This window comes from Rissa tridactyla, chromosome 6 (assembly GCF_028500815.1).
Source record: "Rissa tridactyla isolate bRisTri1 chromosome 6, bRisTri1.patW.cur.20221130, whole genome shotgun sequence".
Taxonomy (NCBI): Eukaryota; Metazoa; Chordata; class Aves; order Charadriiformes; family Laridae; genus Rissa; species Rissa tridactyla.
Window position 1 is genome coordinate 10,132,991 of NC_071471.1, and position 21,669 is coordinate 10,154,659.

General features: G+C 42.8%; 1 protein-coding gene across 1 annotated transcript in view; it reads left to right on the plus strand.

Annotated features, from left to right (window-relative positions):
* Positions 1-21,669, plus strand: part of PLCH1 (phospholipase C eta 1) — an 84,191-nt gene that overhangs the window by 11,758 nt on the left and 50,764 nt on the right. The window contains exon 2 of the mRNA XM_054205899.1: positions 2,101-2,218. Within this exon, the coding sequence (XP_054061874.1) occupies positions 2,140-2,218 (79 nt within the window). The 5' untranslated portion in view covers positions 2,101-2,139. The remainder of the gene's footprint in view (positions 1-2,100; positions 2,219-21,669) is intronic.

A 21,669-nucleotide genomic window follows, 5' to 3' on the forward strand; every position in this document is an offset into this window, starting at 1 on the left:
TATGACGAGGCTTGAGCTGCAGTGTCCTTGCATCCTGCTAGTGGTTTGCTTGGATAAAGACAGTTGACGTTTGTGCCAAGTGTGGGCGAGAAAGCAGCTGGGTTCACCGGGGTGAATGTGGGAGGGAGATAAAATGGGAGACCAAAGCAGGCTTGTAACAGGAAGGGGTATCTGGATTGCTGAAACGAGAGCCTTGAACTTGATACAATAGCAAAGGGAGAAACCAGTGAATGGATTTGGTGTCAGAACAGGAGATCAAGGAGTCCATGGGCTTTTTGCTTTTTGTTTTGTTTTTCTAGCAACAAATATCAAAGAAATATGAAATGCTGGTTTGTGGGGCTATAACTATCACTGTGCATATTAAGTCCTGCTGGTGGGATGGATTTTTGCAAGGTCCGACTTGCAAAGTAATGGGCTGAAATTCTTTGAATGGAAGTTCAATTAAATGACTCAAACAAATACAGCCTTGTCTTGAGTTATAACCACCAGCTTATTAATGAGTTAACTTCTACTGTTTTGGTCTCTGAAAATAATTGTTCTGAGTATTCCCATTGTCCCGAATTGTGGCAGTGGAACAGTGAGTGGCTGTGATGGAAACAGTCCTGGGCCTGAAGGGGGGTTGTTTCTCATCTCATTGTCAGCGAATGAAGTCATTCGCCTTCTCTGCACTTGGCTGGTCTTTGTTTTGTGCTGGCTTGCTCTGCATTTCCATTTTAACTAGTTTATAAACACTATTGGCTGGACCCAAGAAGAACTGGCAGTCAGGGGCTTGGCCTAGCAGAGCTCTGGGGCCTGTGTCCAAAAAGACCGTGCTCCCACTCCCAGCACTTACTGGTGATAGCATCTGTGGCAAATTACCCATGAACACTTTGATGGGCTTGTGTCTGATGCTGCTGGCGTTAGAGGCAAAGCTCATCCTGTGGCAGTGCTGAGGGCCTCAGCCCTGGCAGGCGAGCAGGGAAAGCAGGGGCCAGCATGGACCCCTGCAGTGGAGGGTTGCTGTGTTCTCCTGGGAAGTTTTCTGCAATCTGCCTTTTCAAAGATTGCAATCTGCCTTTTCAAATCTGAAAAGAGTGCAGTGGGTCAGAGATGAATCCCAGGCTTCCTCCTATGCAGCAATGCCAGCTTCTGCCCTCTGATGAAGATGCTTGGTTCAGGTAGCCATCAAGGTTCCCAGCTGCCCTGGGGTGTCCTCAGCTAGTGACATTTCCCGGGAAGGGTATTGCTCTTATTTGTTCTTTTTGGCCCCGTTGGTGATTAGCTGTGTATTAGTTACACAGTAGAGTAGGCAGGGGAAGTGGAAAAGATGGTAAAATAGATTGATGATTTATCCTGTGCTGAAGCACAGGGTAGCATTGATGCTCCGAGTTGAGAGTATCTCTTCCCTGTGCAAAGCTGGGATACCTTGGGGCTGGAGGACACCAATTCTGCATTGCTGACACAACTGCACCTCCTCAAAGGTGCTGCTCAAACTGCCTGTCCCCAGGAGAGTTCATCTTGAGCTCCCACGGACAAATGTCTGCCAGGGCCAGGGGTGTGCTGGTGCAGGGGGAATGCTGAGGGGGCTCTGCATCCACATAATGCTACTCTGTGGTCTCAAAATCAGGAGGTGATCGCCTTTGATTCACTCTTTTTTTTTTTTTTTTTGATAACCTTCACTGGGTGGAATTCATAGTTTTGTGGTGTTGTCTGATGTGTCTGTAGTTTGTTAAATATGAGACAGCATCATTAAATGGATTAAATTGATCCTCTCTCCATGGCTCCACAATAGCCTGCAAGGGGCGTGGGGGCTGGCTGTAACAACAGCCACCCGTTGCGGGTGCTGTCGCTGCTGGGTAGGGTGGGCTTGCTCCAGCAGCCTTGACCTTGCTGGTTGTAAGCATGGCTGGTAGCCTGTCTCTAGTGCCGTCCAAGTGATCTACCCTTTGCCTCCTGTCCTTGGAGATGGGCATCTTTGCAGAGTGAAGGACTATACTTTGAGTGAAGCTGATGAACTATTTGGTGTAAAGGGCTCCAATGAATACGTTTTTACCGTGCTTGTAGTTGTTATGCATTTCTTGTAAATTAACTCATAATTATCTATACTCTTTCTCTTCATAGGGTCGCTGCCTTTGATGGTGAACAGAAAGTCATCTTACAATGAGTTACTGGAGTCTGGATAAGAGACGCTGTCTGCAGTACTGCAGGCACTTCTTAGTGGATAATGGTGTATTTCATGGTAAGTTACAACCTATTTTATATTTTTGCCTTCCTGTGTTTTGTACTGTCAGACACCACTGAAACTTCCGAGCAGCGTCTGTGTATTTTGTTGGTGACGCTCCGCCCAGGGCCCATTAGCAGTCGGTGCTACACCAGTCTCCATTCGGCCCTGCCTCCACCGTGGGGCGACGGCGGCCGAGCTGGCTGTGGCCGCTCCGCGGGTGGGCTGCCGGGGCCGCCGCCGATGGCGGGGGGTGGCACGGACAGAGACGGGCTGGCCGCCGGCGGCGCCGCGCGGGCACGCCAGGGGGCGCTCCGGCACCGCCGCCCCCCCCCCCCGAGTGCTGCCGGTGTTCGCGGGGGGGCCGGGGCGGCCGCGGGGGGTCGGCGCCGGGCGGGCGGGAGGCTGCGCGGAGAGCCCTTCCCCGCCGGGTCCGGCCACCGACACGCAGATGCTGCTGGCAGGGAAAGGGCTCCAGCTCCAACTAGGGCGTGAAAGCCTGGAGAAGAGCAGTGGCTGGAGCATAGGCAAAGGGCACAGTTGCTCAGGGTGCAGGCAGCGATTGCATTGTTTTGCAGTGAAATGGATTAATTGTGTTCACACGGTCTGGTACTGCCGTACACATAAACTTTTCCTCCTGAGGCATTTCTAGAATGGCTCCAGGAAAATCTGCAGATATGCATCCTTTGTGCTTCTAGTAAGGAGGAATTGAAAGTGTCAGGAAGAGCTTGACTTCCAAGTATTGATCAGAATTTTGGGCAAAATAGATGCCTAACAGTGATCCCTAATTAGTCCCCTATCAGCTCCCTACATCTTAGTCTCTTGCCATTATAGATCACATGCTGCGATCGATCTTTCAGTTGTTGAAGTATCCTTCTGATAGCAAAGTCAGGAAATACTCTCAAGACATTTTGGTATAAAATACTTCCTTTTCAAGACTTAAAACTTGATATATCAACTTAACAAGAGTGCGTGTGCGTTCCCCACACAGGTTTCTCTCCCTTTGCTGTGTAGCTTTACCCTTGGGCACAGGGTAAGGAGCAGCACTGAGCCCAGTCTGTGTTCCTGCAGTGGATGAGGGACCACCAGGATTCGGGAGCCATTCCTGCCTGGACTGGACCCCTGCAGGTCTAGTCTAACCTAGTCTACCCATCTACCTCTAACAGTCTACCTGTCCTACCAGGGGAGTGACTTCCTAGTGCTGTTTCTGAGAGGCCCCAATTTTGTATTTCTTACTGCCTTTGAAGTCAGTGATTAAGAACTGTCACTTTAGGGCAGATTTATGGCACTATTAATGACAGCAGCATGGAATGCCTATAAATTAAAGATAGAAATACTCATCTTTTTCAAAAGCACAGGTTTTTTTTCCTAGAGAACCTACATCACTATTTTCACTGTGTTTGACAGGAAGCTGGGGAAGTTTGCATCTCACAGAACTATGATGCAACCCACTGTAAATAAAACTATTTGCATATTTGTCACTGTTTAGTGAGATAATTAATAATTTGTCAATTTGTGCATCTTCTTAACAAAGGCCTATTCAGAGAGAACACCATTTTCCCCCTGTACTGCTTTTTGCTTGCCCATAGTCATTGCTAGTTCTATTTGGGACACTAGAAGAATGTTAATAAATTTTCTGTAAGTCTGTCTGACAATGGCATTGTCATATTAATTTGTTTCTGTGTTACATTTGGGACACACATTACAGGGAAGGTGCTTCACAGGTCAGTCACTGGTGAACCTGTCATCTCTATGCTCAACTGTTCTGCTTCTCAGATGAAACTGAGATTCATTCCTGGGATTTATCAGGCCACTCCTGCAGTCCCACTGATTGTGGTGGGATCATGTTCCTTCTGAGTTCTCTCTGCCATTGTGGAAGAAAAGAGTTGTCTTGCAGGTGTCTTCACCCAGGTCCACCTTTCCTGAGTCTGACCTCTCTTGGAGTGTTTTGGTCAATGCTTCTTAATAACACTTCTCTCCAGGAAACAGTCTGTTCTCTAGCATGAGCATATAACTGGAGCAGCTACGATTTGGATGTGTATTTGCAGTTTTGCTATTCCAGATCAAGTGAAAGAAAAGTCTGGTCCATACTGGGGGACTTGAGGTGGTATTTTATTGTAGAGCAGCACGATGTCTTTATCCTGCTAATGTTGTGAAGGCTGGATAATGAGCCATTAGCACAAAGTGTAGTAATCCATGAACAGCTATTGAGTGATGAGTCTGCAAAGTGATGATCGTCTAAAGTAGAAGACCTAATTAGCAGGAGTCCTAGACCAGAAAGATTCTATGGCTTAATTTATTTGTCTTTCATTCATGACCAGACAGGATTAATTATTTTTCCCTGACAGAATGCTTCAGGGCTTCCCATTTGTCTCTTCAACCTAAGTGAAACACTGCAGTGACAGTTACTTTCACCCTGAGTATATAGAGGGAGCTGAAGTCCCCGCTGGTCAGCTGCAGAGTGGCAGTTCCCAACAGCATGATGTAAGGCAACAGTGTGCATGTCCCCAGGAATTAGCATGTTGCTCCTGACGCTTGGGAGAAGTTGGTTTCCTATGGGACTGTGCTGACACAGATAAAAGAGTTGATGGAGCTTTTTAAGGATTTGCTTTTTGTTGGTGAGTCTTCTGATCGTGTAGGTCCTGACAAAGGACAGTGGGACAGGTGGAGGTGAGTGGGCTGGGTGTTCGCCCCCGTTCCTGATGGCAGCCTCGCAGTTAGGATTGACCCATCCTCCTTGTCTCTCTCGGAGAGACCAAGTGGAACCAAGTGTGAACTCTGGGCTTTGCATGACTAAGCAAATGCCAAACAACTAAATTGGGACTCACCTGTGTCCAAGACCATATTTTCTGCAGCAGACGTAAGGAAATTGTACTTGTTTAAAACATTTTACACCACTGGGAAATTAGGAAAGAAAATCTAATGTGAACTCTACGTGGGAAATGTACTGTCTGTTAGTAGGGAAGGTACTGCGATCCAACCCCTAGTGGTTTGCTGACGTTTCAGTGTTTGGGTTGTATGTGTCCAGCTTTAGTGTCTATAAATTCCAATTTATGCAGTGTTTTAATGATTTTTTTAAATTATTACTATTATAGTTTCATATTCTGGCATTGAGAACATGGCACTTCAGGAGGCAAGCACACAGAGCCGTTGATTAGCTTATTTTTCTACATTTATGAATGCTAATATTCTGTAATCACTAAACAAAAAGAAGCTGTGACATGTTTAGCAAATAGCTGATTTTGTCTCAGCAGTTCTGAGAGTAGATGTTCATACTTATCTTATTAGAGTCAGTTACTTATGCCAATTATCTTAAGTTCTCTCAGAAATATAAACCTTTTGTTTAAATTGCATTTCCATAATTGTAATTAATTCTCTCTCTTACTTTCTAATTTTATCTTCTGGTCTCTTCAGCTCTTTCCAGACCTGTGTCAATGGGGACTTGACCACTATTGGTAGGATGTCATGTTAATTCAGTCTTGCTCATTTTATCTAAACTGCAGTCTTCCGTTCAGAGCAATGGAGCAATTCAGTTGTGTTAGGCTTGTCTTGGAAGGTCACATTACAGTGGCATGGTTATTATCTGTAATTGAACCTGTAATCTGGAAGAACTGTTGCACCTCAGGTGCGAGCTAGCCAGATAAAAATATCCCACTGTTGGTGTTCTTAAAAAGCATAGGAACATCTTTCTCCATAGAGAAAGGACTGCAAGCATCTACAGAGGTACAGGATACAAACTTTGCTGCTCATCTGCATTTGTCTCTGGTGTTTCCTTCATATCCTTCTGGGACCTGCATTGCTTTAAGAACCTGAGCAGATGGTATTCAATTTGTTCATCTCCAGCTGAGATGTCTAAGTGCAAGAATCTGCCGTGGACTCCATAAATGAGAATGCAGAAACTCTGTTTTTATTTGCGGTATTTTGAACATCTTGTTTTGTTGGGGGGGGGGTGTGTGGAAAAAAAATCAGAAAAACCCCCCAAACAAACCCCCAAACAAACCAACCCATCCCCCCAAAAAACCAATCAAAGGGGAAAAAAACCCCAACTTTAAGCAGAAAAACACCCAAATAAGACTGCAGCACTGTAGGTATAGCCTGTTGGAATGCACGGTGCTTCTGCATGAATGTCAAGTAACTTCACTTAGAAGTCTAGCAGTGAACAATTCTGCTCCAATGTGGGAGACTATCAGCAGCAAGCGAGGGATGGTGGAGGACAAAGCGTATGAGATATGACAACAGGAGGACAGCACCTTGCTTGTGTGATGCATTACTCGGAGGCAGATGCAATTTTTAGTGTCGTGGAGTAAGGTGTTAGTGCTGTGAGGCCCAGCCTAATGCAGTTCTGATCAGCAGTATTTGAGCAAGGGAGATGAGGAACAGGAAGAGAAAAGAACTACAGAAGTGGAGATAAGATGAGCCTGGTTTGTTTAGCTTGGAAAATCAAAGATTGAGAGGGAATGTGACTGACTATAAATGCACTGTGAAGAGAAAGATCAGGGAAGAAAAGGTTTATTTGAACTGAAGAAGAAAGTTGGCACAAGAGCAAATCAAAAATTGTCCATGAGTATAGACAGACACAGGAGAAACTAACATACTTTGAGGTGGAGATTGGTAAGCTTTGCAAAAATTGTTAAAGCATCCTATCTGTGCTCTTGCTATGAAGTAAATGTAATTAGTAGCAAGACAATATATCAACTAATGTGAATATAAGGCTGGAGAACTGCTTAAGTTGTCCCAGTTTAATTCCTGTGTACAGTGAACTACAAATACAAACAGCGGTGTTTCCATTCCATTCCGGAAAATGCTGCTGTACATAGATGAGGCTACACTCTACCACATTATAATGATGCTTTGAGACACTTGCATGTTGCATTGATATACAACTGTGTGCCTTTCCACAGGGCTTTGACAGGTTCTCTTTGAGTAATGACTGAATTGTTCATACGTGTAATGCTGAACTGTTATATGCATCAGAATTGCCTAAGGATTTCTCATAATTTTCTAATTTTATTAGGAAAAGCTGCTAATAGCTACATTTGCAGGATATTAAAATTCTTATCTGTTTACGTCTGAAATTTTTGGTTACAGAAGTGGAGGTTGCTGCTGAGTCTTGTACTCCAGGGAGTCTTATCTGCCTAGAAGCAAAAATGTCAGTTTTCTTCAGTAACAGCGAGATACAGCACTATGTGCACTCGGAGAATAGCAAACTGAAGACAGATCTGGGTTTAAGCTATTTTAGCAGTTTCTGTAGAATAGAGCAGATAAGCAATTATAATGTTTGGAATAGCCTTGAGGACTTGATGAACCTACTTTCTTTTCCTTCCTCTTGCAAACAGTGCCAAAATACAAAGTACCTCATCGCTCTTGGCTTGGAAGACTTTTTTTTTTTTTTCTCAGTGTTTTCAAGCTGTAAAAGTGGATCACTTTTTATTTGTTTGCTGGCAATAACAACCTAGGAATGACTGTGTTGTCAGACCAAACATCCCTCTACTTTGCTAGCAGATGTTTGGGGCTATAAAGGGGGGGGGAAAAATAGTAACAGCCCTTCCTGTGGTGCATACTCCCAGCACCTGCTGGCCAGCAACGGAAGTACTTCCCTAGCCAGAAGCTGCATCTAGGTAATTGCATTTATTAACTTTACATCTGATAAGTTTTTCTAAAGTTTTTTGACCATCTGTGGTTATTGACTCAGAAATTCATGTTGGTTTCCCTTCTGCTTGAAGGGAAACAGTAATTTCACACAAGCGTGCCACATTCAGACTGTAATGGTTGGAGCAGGTTTCGGTGATTGATTCCTTGACCTTTGAAAGACCATTGACTGGGTGTACTGAACCGAGGGCCGAGCCTGTAAGGTAGATAGGTACTTAAGTGTGTTAGGCATTTTGGTAGCTTTGAATGTCTGCATTCTAATGTCTTACTGAGGAAATGAATGGAGAACACTGTGGTGATAACACTTTCTTCTGCTCCTGGGAAAGGGAGAGTGGCAAGAATGGGAACTTCATTCTAGACTTCAATATTGAGATCCTGAGCCACTGCAGCACAGCTTTGGTACGGTGCTGCCATGGATATCAATACTTCCACTTACTTCAAATGGCACTTTGAGATAGGCCACTCAAACATTTGTCTCATGCCGGCGCTAAGCAAACAATATTTTTCACTAATTATTTTGCTGTCTGGCAATGTGCAGTGACCAGTGAACTTGCAAGGGAAACTGCTGATCTGGATTCCTGCGTGTGCTCTTAGGCTCTTGTTTGGGGCATATCCAGCTCATCCTTCAAAACATTCTTCCAAATTGCCTGCTTATATTACATCCCAAGTTGAGGGGGAGAGAGAGACTTAGTCCAAGGCAATGGCTTTTTTTGAGAGATCATCTCAAAGATTTGCCAAATGTAAAGGATGCAATTGTGCACCACCTTTATTAGATGAACATGTACTGCTGTTACACAACCAGTTTTGGACAGCTTCACAAGAAATTGCTTATGGCAGATGACATTGCACTGTTTTTCCATTCACTTCAGTCTGAGAAGCTGAGCTTTTGTGCAAATTCTTGTAGGATTTTTTTGCTTCAGTGATCTTGAACTTTTGTGCCCAATGAAAGGGAATATAAAATGCATTATGTTTTGCTTTGTATACAGTAAAATGGTCTATTTTTGTTATTAGAGCACAAAAGTTTTGGGGGTACAATATTAAATCTTTGCAGAATTGCACGTATTTGTTAAGCTTGATGTTTGCTGATGGGCAATGCTTTATAATTAGCTCTGCTGAAACCTCATGCAAGCCCTATGCTTGAGGCTACAGTGTTAAACATGCCGGATGTAGACTCCAGAATTCAGGCTTGTATCTTAATAGTCAGCTTCAATTTAAGTTTTATAATGATGCTTGGGAAAGCAGGACAAGTTAATGGTGCAATAATTTATATTTTGGTTCATGTTCTGATTTATGTAGGGAAATATCCACAATTCATCCCTTGGGACAGCCAGGTGTAACTGAAAATACGTATGTGAGAAGGGCACTAAAGTATTTATTTATTAAGGTTCACATAGATTAAAAAAGTGACTAAAATGCCTGAAGAAACTGCCCCTTGGTGCTCCATTGAATGTGTAACTACCTTTAAGAACCTTATGTCTATCGCTAAATGCATCCTTTGGTGAAAGGAGGAGTTTCATGTCTGGCATCTCCCTCGAGCCAGTGTATCAGGCTGTTGAGTTCTAATGGCAAGTGGATTTCCCCTTCCACCTTTGTATATTTGTCAGCTTTCCGAAGAACCATCTCTTCATTAATGGTAAATGAGTAGAGTTGATAAAAGTTTTAATCTGATAAAAATGACAAGTTTTTCATGTAGCTAATATAAAGTTTTATTCATTGCTAGCTGACTTTTCATGAGGAGGTTGTATTACAGTTTAGGTCTAAGATTAAATTTGGATGATGAATATGAAGTTGTTGTTATCGTCTTATTTCATTATCTATTTACTGTAAGAGGTAGAAGTTCTCTAATCAGCTTTTCTTGCTTTTTAGCAGAATTAGTCTTTGTACCAGTTTCCAGCTATTTTGACAGTGAAAAAGGAAAAACCAATGAGCCAGAAAATTAATATTCTTCTGATGCTGTAAATTCAAAACTATTAGTTAAATCATATTCTCATTTATTGGAAAATGAATATTTTGCAGTAGAATTTGCACTGCCGTGGCTCTGTCCAGTAATCTAAGCCTTGTGAGGTATCATAGAATGGTTTGGGTTGGAAGGTACCTTAATCCAGTTCCAACCCCCCTGCCATGGGCAGGGACACCTCCTACTAGACCAGGTTGCTCAAAGTCCCATCCAGCCTGGCCTTGAACACCTTCAGGGGGGCAACCTGGGCCAGTGTCTCATCACCCTCACAGTCAAGAATTTCTTCCCAGTATCTAATCTAAATCTCCCCTCTTTCAGTTTAAAACCGTTCCCCCTTGTCCTATCACTCCCCTCCCTGATCCAGAGTCCCTCCCCATCTCTCCTGTAGCCCCTTTAGGGACTGGAAGGGGCTCTAAGGTCTCCCCGGAGCCTTCTCTTCTCCAGGCTGAACAGCCCCAACTCTCTCAGCCTGTCCTCACAGCAGAGAGGCTCCAGCCTCTGATCATCTTCTTAGCCCTTTGTGGTGTATGGTTTTTAGTGTTCAAAAACCAGGCTTCCATTTTTGGCAACTTGGCACGTGCTGATGCTTTTGTTAATAAATTTTCTTTAATTGTGAATGGGGTTGCAGCAGCTGCATGGTGCCACAGGCAGGTTCGGATGCTGCCATGCTGTGGGGAGAGAAGGCAATTTCCTGTGTCTCAGGGCACGGGCAGGGCTGTACCGCAGCTGGTTCCTCAGCAGATACTTTGGAGCATGGCCACTCAGCCCTGCCAGCACAGGACTGTTGGCTCTCGAAGGGGACCTCTATGTGAGCTTGTGTGCATACAGCCCTGAGTGGCCCCTCCGCATCCCTTCCAACCTATAGGAGAAAGCATGAGGCAGGATTTTTTTTCCTGGAATTACTGATTCAAGTTTACATGGCATAAATATATCTTCTGTGCTTTTTGAGGGACTTTTTAGCTGCTTTTGTAGGCCAGCAGACTTGAGCTGCCTGGGGAGGAGAGGCCTGAGTGCAGCAACTCCTGTAGCTCTCTGTCTGTCCTGTTGGTCATCCATTTTGCTGTGGGAATATCTGCTGGTTATGCTGTGGGTTATTCACTTGCATGGATGAGCTGGGAGTGCCTCAGTGGCGGGTTTAATATCCCCTTTCTTCCAGGGAGCTAGAAATATTGACATTGGTTTAGCAACTATACCCCAAGACAAGCCAGCACTGTTTTGTCCCTCTGGCATTGCTTTCGGCACAAAACAAGCCACGTTTCCCTCATCTCAGCTAGAACCTGTCAGCTGAACTACAGTGTATTTTATATTAGAACATATCTGTAACTATATGCATAGAAGAGAAGAATTACAGTTTACAGGTATTACAAGAAAGCTGTAAATCCCCCTTTTTAACGAAATGTCACGGATAGTGCTTTGACACTGTCTGCTTCATACCTGGAGGTACTTGCTGTCTTATCTCAAAATAATTCCAGTGGTTTAATGACAGAACATTTTTTTTTTTTGATTGGCAAACTAAGAAGAATGGAAAATAGTATTACCCCAGGGGAGATGGATTTTGAGTGCTTTTGTAGCTGAGATTTGTCAAAATCTATTGATGAGATTAGGGTTGGAGGACGGCTCACATGTTTCTTGAAACCAGCTTAAAAAGTTGAAAAAACCTACACTTTTAAGCATGCAAGGCATTGGCAAAGGTCTCCCAAGGAAGGGCAGAAAACACAAGTAGGAAAAACAGGCATACAAGTGAGTCTGTTTCCTCTCCTGCCAAACCTTGTCTTGGGATTGTGCAATACCTATGAAACAGGCTGTTGAAAATATGTACTGTTGTCTTATATTCAGAAAACTTGCTTGTTACCATCAACTCTGAGATGTTGATAGAACTTTGTGTGCTGTGGCTCTGCAGAGCGCTCCCAGCAGGAGTGTTGTGACCCCTCTGAGAACAGGGCATGTATGTGAAAGTGAAGCAAACTGGAAAAATGCAAGGGTTACTTGGCCAATGCTTAAAGGTGCAGTGTCAGGTGGTATAAAGTGAACTAGTTACCTTTTGACTTTTCCCTTTGAAGACAGTCAAACTCTAATGTAGAGTGTCTTCCAAGGACACACCAGTTTCAGATTTGACACTGACTGACAGGGCTAGGGGTTGGATGCAAAACCTGGCTGGTCAGTGGAGAGTTGTCGTGGTGATTTTTTTTTTTTTGAAGTTGAATAAACCTACAAGTATTTTCATAGCATTTGGCATACATCTCCTGAATTACATAGAAGTCTTCATTTGTTTGCTGTAATGTTCTTGCGAACCCGTATAGCATGCTCTCAATTTCTAAAGCCATACAGCATTTAAGCACTTCTGTTTTTAAATTGAACTTTATTTTGAAGACTAATAAGGAACGTATTAATGATTGGGCAGGGTTTCTTACAGAGCAGTTTTGGTGCCAAAGATGCTTGTGTATAGCTCCTCTCATAATTAATAGAATGATAGGAGTGTGGAGTCATTTGCACTTAATGCGTTATCAACTGTAATCTGATATATCAATAATTAAACTGTAGAGTGGTGACAGTTTATTTTTTCTTGTTGAATTGCAATTATAACACATCAATTCATTTGAATGTAAATGTATTGATAACTTTCTAGAGGCTTCAGAGTGATGACTTCATCCATTAATCTTGTGAACTGAGGTGTGAACCAATGGTGGGGTAATGATGTAGCTGTTCCATTTCCCTTGTCATAACTGAGAGTGAGTGACACATCTCTTGGCAGAGCATGATTTCTGCTGTGTCTTGCCATCCTCAGATGAGTGTGTTTAGAAGTACAAACTTTGAGTGCAGCCAAGAATAATCCTACAGTGGATTTGGGGGGTTGTGTCTCTTTATAGGTTGCTAGATATAGTCAACATACATCTTGCGGTGTCCTGCGATCTATCATGACATGTGGTGACTGTGGGAATTCTTACTATTTGTGTTAGCAATAACTAAGAAATAATGATTTCTCACTAAGTAAAACATGTGTCACCTCCACTTGTGTCTTGTCTCCCATCTCAAGCTCTGCAGGCATGTAGAACTATGGTGGTTTTTTGGTTTTTTTTCCTCTTTTCAGTCATGCCGTCTACTGTGTAACTTTTCCCTAGCATATGCTAGACAAATTCTGTCCTCTTTTATTGATGTCACAATCTTTGAGAATACAGCTGGGAATTCCTTTGGTGTGCTGATGTAAATGTCACTGTGTAAAAGCCAGCTGAATAGTGAAATAATTAGGAAATGCCATAAATCAAAGATGCAAAGCGTTATATATGGAGCCTACTTTATTCTTGCCATGTTTTCCAACACTGTGTCCCCTTGGGCTCCATCAAAAGTAAGTGCAATTCATGCAAGTCTGAAAATTTCTGCCGATTGTTCCACACTGACTATAATTCTACTGATTTCAGTAGCATTGAGTTGGCTTAAACAATCATGGTATTTAGCCAGTAGCATGGTAATGCTTTATAGCTACTGGGAGAGTTAGTGCTCAGCATCTCACAGGAGACTACTTGTTCTTATGAAATCAAATGCTCAGTGATGCACAGACTAAACCATTTGCATGCTTTGTGCTCTAACTGGCCTGATTCTGCAGAATGGCTGTTCCTCTTCAAGTTAATGACAGAGATGGGGGAAGGGGGCACAAGACCTGGGGGAAAAGGAATGCAGTCCACAGAGGTTCTCCTTCTACCTCACAGAATTCCCTGGCTGCGGATGCTGGGAGTTACTTTGGAGTGAGGGTGGTTTTTCTCTTCTGCATTCAGCCTGCGTCACTCTCCCATTCTTTCACTGAAGGATGGTAATCCGTTCCTGACCAGCATCCCTAGGTGCCAGCAGGATTTCCTTGTGCTTGCCTACAGAGCTGCTCTTCCCAGGCGTTACACACACTTAATGCCTGGAGTGTCTTAATCGCTGTGCTGTGCATGCATGTCTCATACCAAAAGTAGTCGCTCCTCCTGCATTCCTGCAGCGGCAGCACAGAGCAGATGCTTCCAGCTGCCCTGTCGGGCTGTGCTTTTTGGTTTTGAAGGAAGTTGCCTAGTATTGTCTCTGGATTTGTGCTTTTCTGTCTTTGTGTTATGGATCATGAAGATTTTGTCGTTCATTGTAAAGAGCAGTGCTGGCAATGTTCTCCTGTACTTCTAAGGATTGCTTTCCAAATGTTTTAGCTCTGGAGACATGAAGATTAAATTGAGGCTTTCCTGCCGTGAGAATTTCCATTCTACTTGCCAATAATGCACAAGTTGCAAATTTAATGGCAGACCTTGAAGTATATAAAAATTTAAGTCCAGAAAAAGGTAAGGATGTTTGAGTTTAGAATTACTGTAGGAAGAGCTCATAACATTTCTGTAAGTGCTTATAGAAAAATCAGGTAACTTTTATCCTTATAATTGGTAAGTTACATACAATAATTATGTGGACATTATTAGTATGAAAAATATGTGTGTGTGTGTGTATATATATATTCCTGAATATTTAAGAGGGAAATTTGGTATTTTTGTATTGACTTGAAAGTACATTTCTCCATGAAAACACGTGGATTGCATGTGAGATACTGCTTCTATGATATAGACAAACTGCACTTATATATTATCTTAAATTATTACAAACATGTTTGCCTTTTAAAAAAAAAAAACCACAAACATTCTTGACCTTTTCCTCTATTGGTCAGTTTGCTGTGGCATAGCTTTCTATGGAAAAGAGTTTCTGTTTTTTTGTTTGTTTTTTTTTCTAGTAGCACTTATAAATAGTATAACACAAATGTGTACAATTCTGATCAAACAGCATTGGATGAGAAAGATGTGTCTCTTCAAGAATTGTAGAAGGGTGATACAAATAAGGAAGGCATCTTGAATAACTTTTGTTTAGTAACTTGTAGTTTAGAATGTCTGATTTTGTTCAATTTAAGTTAGTGCTGGATGGAAAGTGGTAATTAGCTTAAGCCTCTAAGTGGATATAGAGTAAATGCTGTAAAGAGAAGAAGAAATCATGGTAGATAAAGTTTATTGTTGTATTTTGCTTATTCTTAATGAATGTTGGGTTATGTGTCTTTAAAGAAAAAACTTACAAAATACACTTAGCAAAGCTGGCTTGTCAAAATTGGGTAGTTCAGAAGACATTTTTCTAACAAGATTATCTATAATTATAAAATTAACTAGTCTAAAGTAAAGCCACCAAAAGTCATGGCTCATATTTTGAAATATCATTTTGCCCACTATGAAGCATGTTAAATATGAAGCATGTTTTTAAGAAAAAAGTCAGTTATTTTTATATCCTCTCAGGGAAGGGCCTCCTATGTTGGAGTTGGTATGCTACATTTCCAAACACTGTATTTTTATTTTGGAGGTTCTGGTTACACAAACTCTACATTAAGCTTTGATGCATATGGTTAGGTAAAGGAGACCAGGTGTTACTCCATCTGCTTTCTGAGACACCGAAGGTAATGGATATGTCCCCATTTAATAATTTACAAGAGCTAGCTTATTTGAAGGAGGTTTTGGGAACAGTCCTAGAAGAAAAGCATCAGCTTTAATTTTAAAGCTCGTGTAAATGTGTGTGTATGTGTAGATAAAGACATTTCAGACCGAAGTACTCGGTTGATGGTGAAATTATGTTTGAGGTAATTTTGCAGTCCCTTAGACAGATATAATAGCAACTGCCAAATTTCTGTTAGTCTCTTTCAGTCAGTATCATTACCATTTCTCTGTCTGGTGGAGACGGTTAAAGGATGCAGAAGCAATGAGTACAACTTGGTGTCCCTTGTGTTCAGGTTTGTCTACCTTGGTGGCATTGCAGTAGGGCATGTGGGGTCATGCTGGGCTCCTGGGGTGACACCGTGCTGCGCAAGCACAGACTTGGGATGTTGTGTTTTGTAGGCACGAACATATTCACATGTTTGGATGGTGGAAGAAGACAGAGTGCCTGATCTCCCCCTTATTCAGGCTGGTAGTTACCTTAGCCTGCCAGCGCTGATACTGATAACAGCAAGATCACACCTCTTGCACAATTTAAGCACAAAGAGTGCTTGTATGATAGCAGCTGGATAAAGGGATAACTGAACAAGCGGGTGCTGTCACTGGCCGACCGTCTGACTTGGCTCTGCAATGAGCGCTTGCAGGAAGCAGCAGCTCCACACCTGCCAGCGGTTTGGCCGTAAGTTCGTACACAACTTCTAACTGCTGAATGGGAAACACTCCTGTGCTCAAAGGGGTATCGGCAGTGGGATGTTAGCGGGCATGGTACTGGAGGAGTTGTACGGGCTTCCCTTGGTTATGGGTCTGGGTCTTTGGCTAATGTGTGGTGGTACTTTGTAGTTATCTTGTTACTGCTTTAGCAGAACACTAGGGTTGCAGTTGGTACGGCTAAGCAGACAAACAGCAGTGAACTACATTGCGTTTCATTCACAGGGACTATCTCAGCAGCCTTTTTTAAGGCCATTATTAGTGCTTATTTGGGACTGTTGTATCTTCAAATCCATCCAAGCACCTATAAAACAAGTATTATGTCCCCAACATAAGAAGGACATAGACCTGTTGGAGCAGGTCCAGAGGAGGCCACGAAGATGATCAGAGGGCTGGAGCACCTTGCAATGAGGACAGGCTGAGAGAGTTGGGGCTGTTCAGCCTGGAGAAGAGAAGGCTCCGGGGAGACCTTGGAGCCCCTTCCAGTCCCTTGAGGGGCTACAGGAGAGCTGGGGAGGGACTCTGGATCAGGGAGGGGAGCGATAGGATGAGGGGGAACAGTTTTAAACTGAAAGAGGGGAGGTTTAGATTAGACATTAGGAAGGAATGCTTGACTGTGAGGGTGGTGAGACCCTGTCCCAGGTTGCCCAGAGAAGCTGTGGCTGCCCCATCCCTGGAGGTGTTCAAGGTCAGGCTGGATGGGGCTTTAAACAACCTGGTCTAGTGGGAGGTGTCCCTGGGGGTGAAAACTAGATGATCTTCAAGGACTGTTCCAACCCAAACCATTCTGTGATTCTATGAAATATAGACTCTAGCATAGTGAGTGATATATAAAGGAATTAGCTTTACGGTATGCTGTTCTGAGTAGATATTGAAGATATTAACCTCCTCCTGGGAGGAACTTTTGTCTTCCACAGGTTTAATTCTGATAATAGCTTCAATCTATCACAGCATTATATGCCCTCGCAATAAAATAGCATCTGCACGTGGGAGCTTTGAAAGGTTTAAAGCCTCTGGGTTGTTTGATATGTTCTGAGGCTGTTACCCTGTGTGAAGAGAAAGGCCTCCCCTGCGAGCCTGAAAGGAGTCTTGCTGTGGTGTGGCACTGTGGAGTGCCAGGTCCTTTCCATGGCACTGGTGAAGTTTTAGGGGATGCTGGAGCTGGATGCTGAACACTGCTTGCCTCCATGAGAGGTATTTAATCTGCTTCTGCAGTGCCAAGGGTGCGGGAGACCAACAAGTAACTAGGTTATGTGCTTGTTAACTACTTCGTATTTTTTTTTTTTTGTGCCTATGAATTGAATATACTCGTTTCAATAAATCTACAAAAGACCATCATTGTGTGAAACTGAAAAGGTTCTTGGAGTTTGCCTCCAGAATTGTGCCTTTGTGAAACTAGGTGGCATAAACTTAAAACTGTTAAAATAACTCACTGCTTTGATGAAGACTAAAATGGCCAAATGATATATTGGGATCAACATTAATGGTGTCCTGGCATGCATTAGCTCAGTGAAACCAGAGGCTAGTGAAGGGAGCTTGCTCAAGAAAAGTTCACAGCTTTTTCCAGCACTGAGCTTACCTGCAAGAGGAAATGTGTGTCTTTATTCTTCCTCTTTACCATACATTTTGAAGTAGTCCCTTAAGAAGCTCATGTCTTGGAGGACAGCCTGTTAGCATGCAGGCAGCATTTTGTGCTGGTGTGTGTGCTTCTTGAATGACTGAATTTAAAGTTATGGGAAACCATAAGCTGGCTTTTTTTTTTTTATACAAGTGACAGAAAACGCAGCTGTAGGTGAGGAAGTTTGTGCCTGTTCTATGTCAGGTTATTGGTATCCTCAGCAGTATAACAGAAAACTGGTTTGGAGGCATTTTCACATGTTACCAATAGAAACATTGATCAGCATGAAACTCAGATGCACAAAACATCATTATTTTCGGTAATAATATTACATTGGTGTTTGAGACTGTCAATTCATTATTTGTCCACAGATGACTCACTGTTGATGACTTGCACCAAGGTAATTTGAGAATAGAATAGATAAACATGTTTCTTTAGCAAAATTACTTTCTGAGGAGTGTGAATAAATTAGTTCATATCATCAGTTGCACTGTAGTCTTCATTCATTAATTTTAAAGGTTAATTAACTCCACCTTCAGTTCTGCTCTGCTTTTTCCACTCCTACTCTCTGATCAAGCCATAGATGTGGATTTATTTGGCAGCCTGAAAGGGAAGCAATGCGCCCTCCAGCCCAGCCGCTGTCACAGCCCAGCCTGACAAGCGCACTCCCAGTCCTGGGGACTGGATCCCTTTTCCACCCACTTCATCCTGCAGCTACAGCTGCTCTTGTGCCTTGTGTTGTATTGCCCTCACCAGGCTGTGATGCTGTACGGGTGCCAAGGTTGCTGTGACATATTGCTATTTGCTGATAAATTTGCAGATGTCAGAATTCACTGTGCTGAAGCTGGGACAGTTTATCCTCAGCACATCTCCTGTGTGGAGACAGAAGCAAGCTTTATGAAGGGTATTCTGGTGGGGTTTTTCTGTGCTTCTTTTTTGGGGAAGTTAAGGGTGGGGTGAGATATAAAGGAATGGTATATTTTTTTAGGGGAGGATGAGGGGATCTGACCCGCCTCAGTATGTTGCGGTGGGAACTGTATTTCGTTGAAGTCCTGGGTAGGACATAAAGGATCAAGGAACAGGGATGATGTTTAGTGCTGTACAATGAAGGCAGACATAGAACAAGACATGCTTGCTTCTTGCACGTATGATCCTTATTTATGTACTTATTGATTTTTTTAGAGAGCAGATATGGGATCCTGGAAGAGAAAGCTTGTGGATTACTGTTTTCCACTGACTTCTGCATTCAGAGGTGTAGCTCCTGGGATGCCTTTCAAACTGTTTTTTTTATGTGTTGCTGTGAGGCCGCACAGGAGCTCCTGTCTTAGCAGTGCTTAGGAGCATGCACAGGTGATTCAACTGATCTCCTTTGAGTGAGTTATTGCCATCCTTTCTGGTACTTGAGCAAAAGCTTGCCTATCTAAGGAGGGACCCTAGGGTTTCCTGTAGAGACATGGCCACAGACCCACAGAATGATGTATTGTTCTCCCTGTGAATGATTATGGCAGTGTGAGGATGCTGCCCAAGAAGCCAAATGCTTCTCTGCCCTTTGCTTTTCCTGAAACCTGCTGCTGAGGCTGTCACAGCAGCACATGCAGACCTGCCCGCTCATCCTCCTTCTTGGCAGGTGTAATGGAAACTATCCTCCTCCGTTTCTTTCTGTTGTCTGCTTCTTCCACTTGCTCTATAGTGTTGTAATCAATTGCTGTGCCCTCCCTGATGAGGGATCCACATGCAACGAGGATTAGGATGTGCAAACTTGTTAACCGTGTTTGCTTAATAAATCTGTGTTCCCTGTTCACTGTATTGATGTGACAGTATGTTTTGGCAGTTGGCCATGTCTGTGGTTAAATGATTGTGCTTTTCAGTGTTGATACAGGACTACTTCCATAGTCTTAATGGAAAACTTATAGTCCTCAGTCATGCTGGGTTGCAGTGGCACCAGAGCTCTCAAAATGAACAGTTTTGCAGTCTCTTTCTGAAGAACAAAAAAAAATAAAAAGAGATGTCAGGGATATTTATTGTATTTCAGGAACCAGTAGCACTAATGTTCCCCTGTAAGCTGTCACAGAGTCTCTTGGCTCTGTGTTGGCAGGTGGTGGCCTGTTGAAGGTGCTTCTTTATGGACGAGACTTAGAGCTGGGGTCCTGAAGCCTTGCGACCTCTCAGGCCCTCAGGATGCTTCTGCAGTATAAGTGTCCAGCAGGAATGCAGCAAAGCTGCACCTGCTGAACAATCTGTTCATCAACTGCTTTCCAAAATGCTACTTGAATGAAACCTGGGCTAATTTCTTGAAGATAATAATTAGAAGTTTGCTGAGATAGCAGAGGGGAGGTATACTCAAGCAGAGGTGAAAAACATGCGTTATTCATTGTACCTGGGGACTGCTCTCAGACTTCATTGCTGTACTGAAGTAGAGGTCTCAAAAAGGGGATTGTAGGCCCTGTAAATAGGCATTTTCCTAGTAAGTAATTTTCTACATTGCACAGTACTCTGTAAAAGATAGTCTCACTGTCGGAACAAAACTTATGATTAAGGATCATTAAAACTCTTTTGGGATTATATTGTAGTGCCAGGTCTTTGTTTTGATGCTTCTGGTTCCTTTACGATCTCTTAAGTGCAAAAGACGGGAGGGCTCAGCCTGGGAAAGGACTCTGGGTGCTCCCATGGCAAGATTAACGAATTACTGTCAAGGATCAACTCTGGACAAGGTACATAGCAAAAACCTTCCACTGGTAATATGAAAATAAGATGAGTTAAATTGATCATCCTAGAAGCATTAAGCTAGCAGTCCCAATATGGTAGGCTGAAACAGCAATTACTATGAAATATGTATTACTCAAACATAAGTTCTGGGTGCTACTGCTTCTAAATTTTTGATTTGTGGTTTCTTGTGGGTTTTTTTTGTGATGTTGTTTGGTGTCTTGTTTTGTTTTTTAAAGGAAAAAAGACAACACCAGGCAGTTCTCGGACCTACAAAAAGTTAAAACTATACTGACAGATTTTGGATTTTCTGTTTGTTTTTCTTCTGGTAGTATATATTTTTATTCTTAAGCTTTACCCCTTTGTTGTTTGCATATTATTTAGTGAATTTACAAGCATGAGTTGTTTTTCAGAGTTTCATTTACTGTAAACAATTCACAATTATTTTGAGTAGTCACAGTTTGTGTGTTGGCTGGTTATTCTGCTTGTCTTGATTCTCTACCTCCTTCAGGGCTGAAATGAAATATCTGCACGCTTTTCAGCTGGGCCTTGCAAGGACTAGCCTCGGCCTTTTGTGTGTCTGCTGGTTGTGTGTGACTTCCTTGAGGATTTCTTGAGATTTGCAGAAGTGTGAGAGATTGTCCATCTCATGTCTGTGGACTTCACAGAGATTATGATTAAATCCACTGTAAGAAGCTTAATGTAATTCTGTGAGGGGCTGGAAGAGCTGCTGCAGAGCAAATTAAAATCTGGCATAAAATATGAGATGTGACTATTAAAAATGGTCCTGACTGGGGCCACAGATTCCCCCGGACCTGCAGCTGTGGTCTCTGCTTTCCTGGGTTCTTTGGCTGTTGTGTAACAAAATGGCAATCAACAATGTGATGGCATTAGTGGTAAACTGTGTGGTGTGCTGGATATTAGTGCTGTTCTATGGGATTTAGATAAAATGTGCTCTCTGGGGCATGGAGGTAGGAAGTAAATGGCTTTTAATGGCATTAGCACACAGGCAAACTTACAGCATACTCATGATGAATAAATGATGCAAAACAGGGTGATAAGAGTTCAGACAACTGAAAATGTTTGGTTTGGTGTTTTTAGGGGGGTTTTGGGGTTGTTTTTTTTGTGATTGCATCTGGAATATTTTCACTACTTAGATCACAATAGTTCAGTTGCATACTGCTCTCTAGTTCAGGGGAATATGCGCTTTTTTCTGTGCACGTTTCTTCAATGCCTGCTTCAGGGAATGTGCATCTCCCTCAGTTAAAAAATGGACTCCACTCTGGATCCAGATACATGACTCCAGTAATGGGAGCATTCTGTGACTCCTTTGTCAATCATCAACCACCTACTT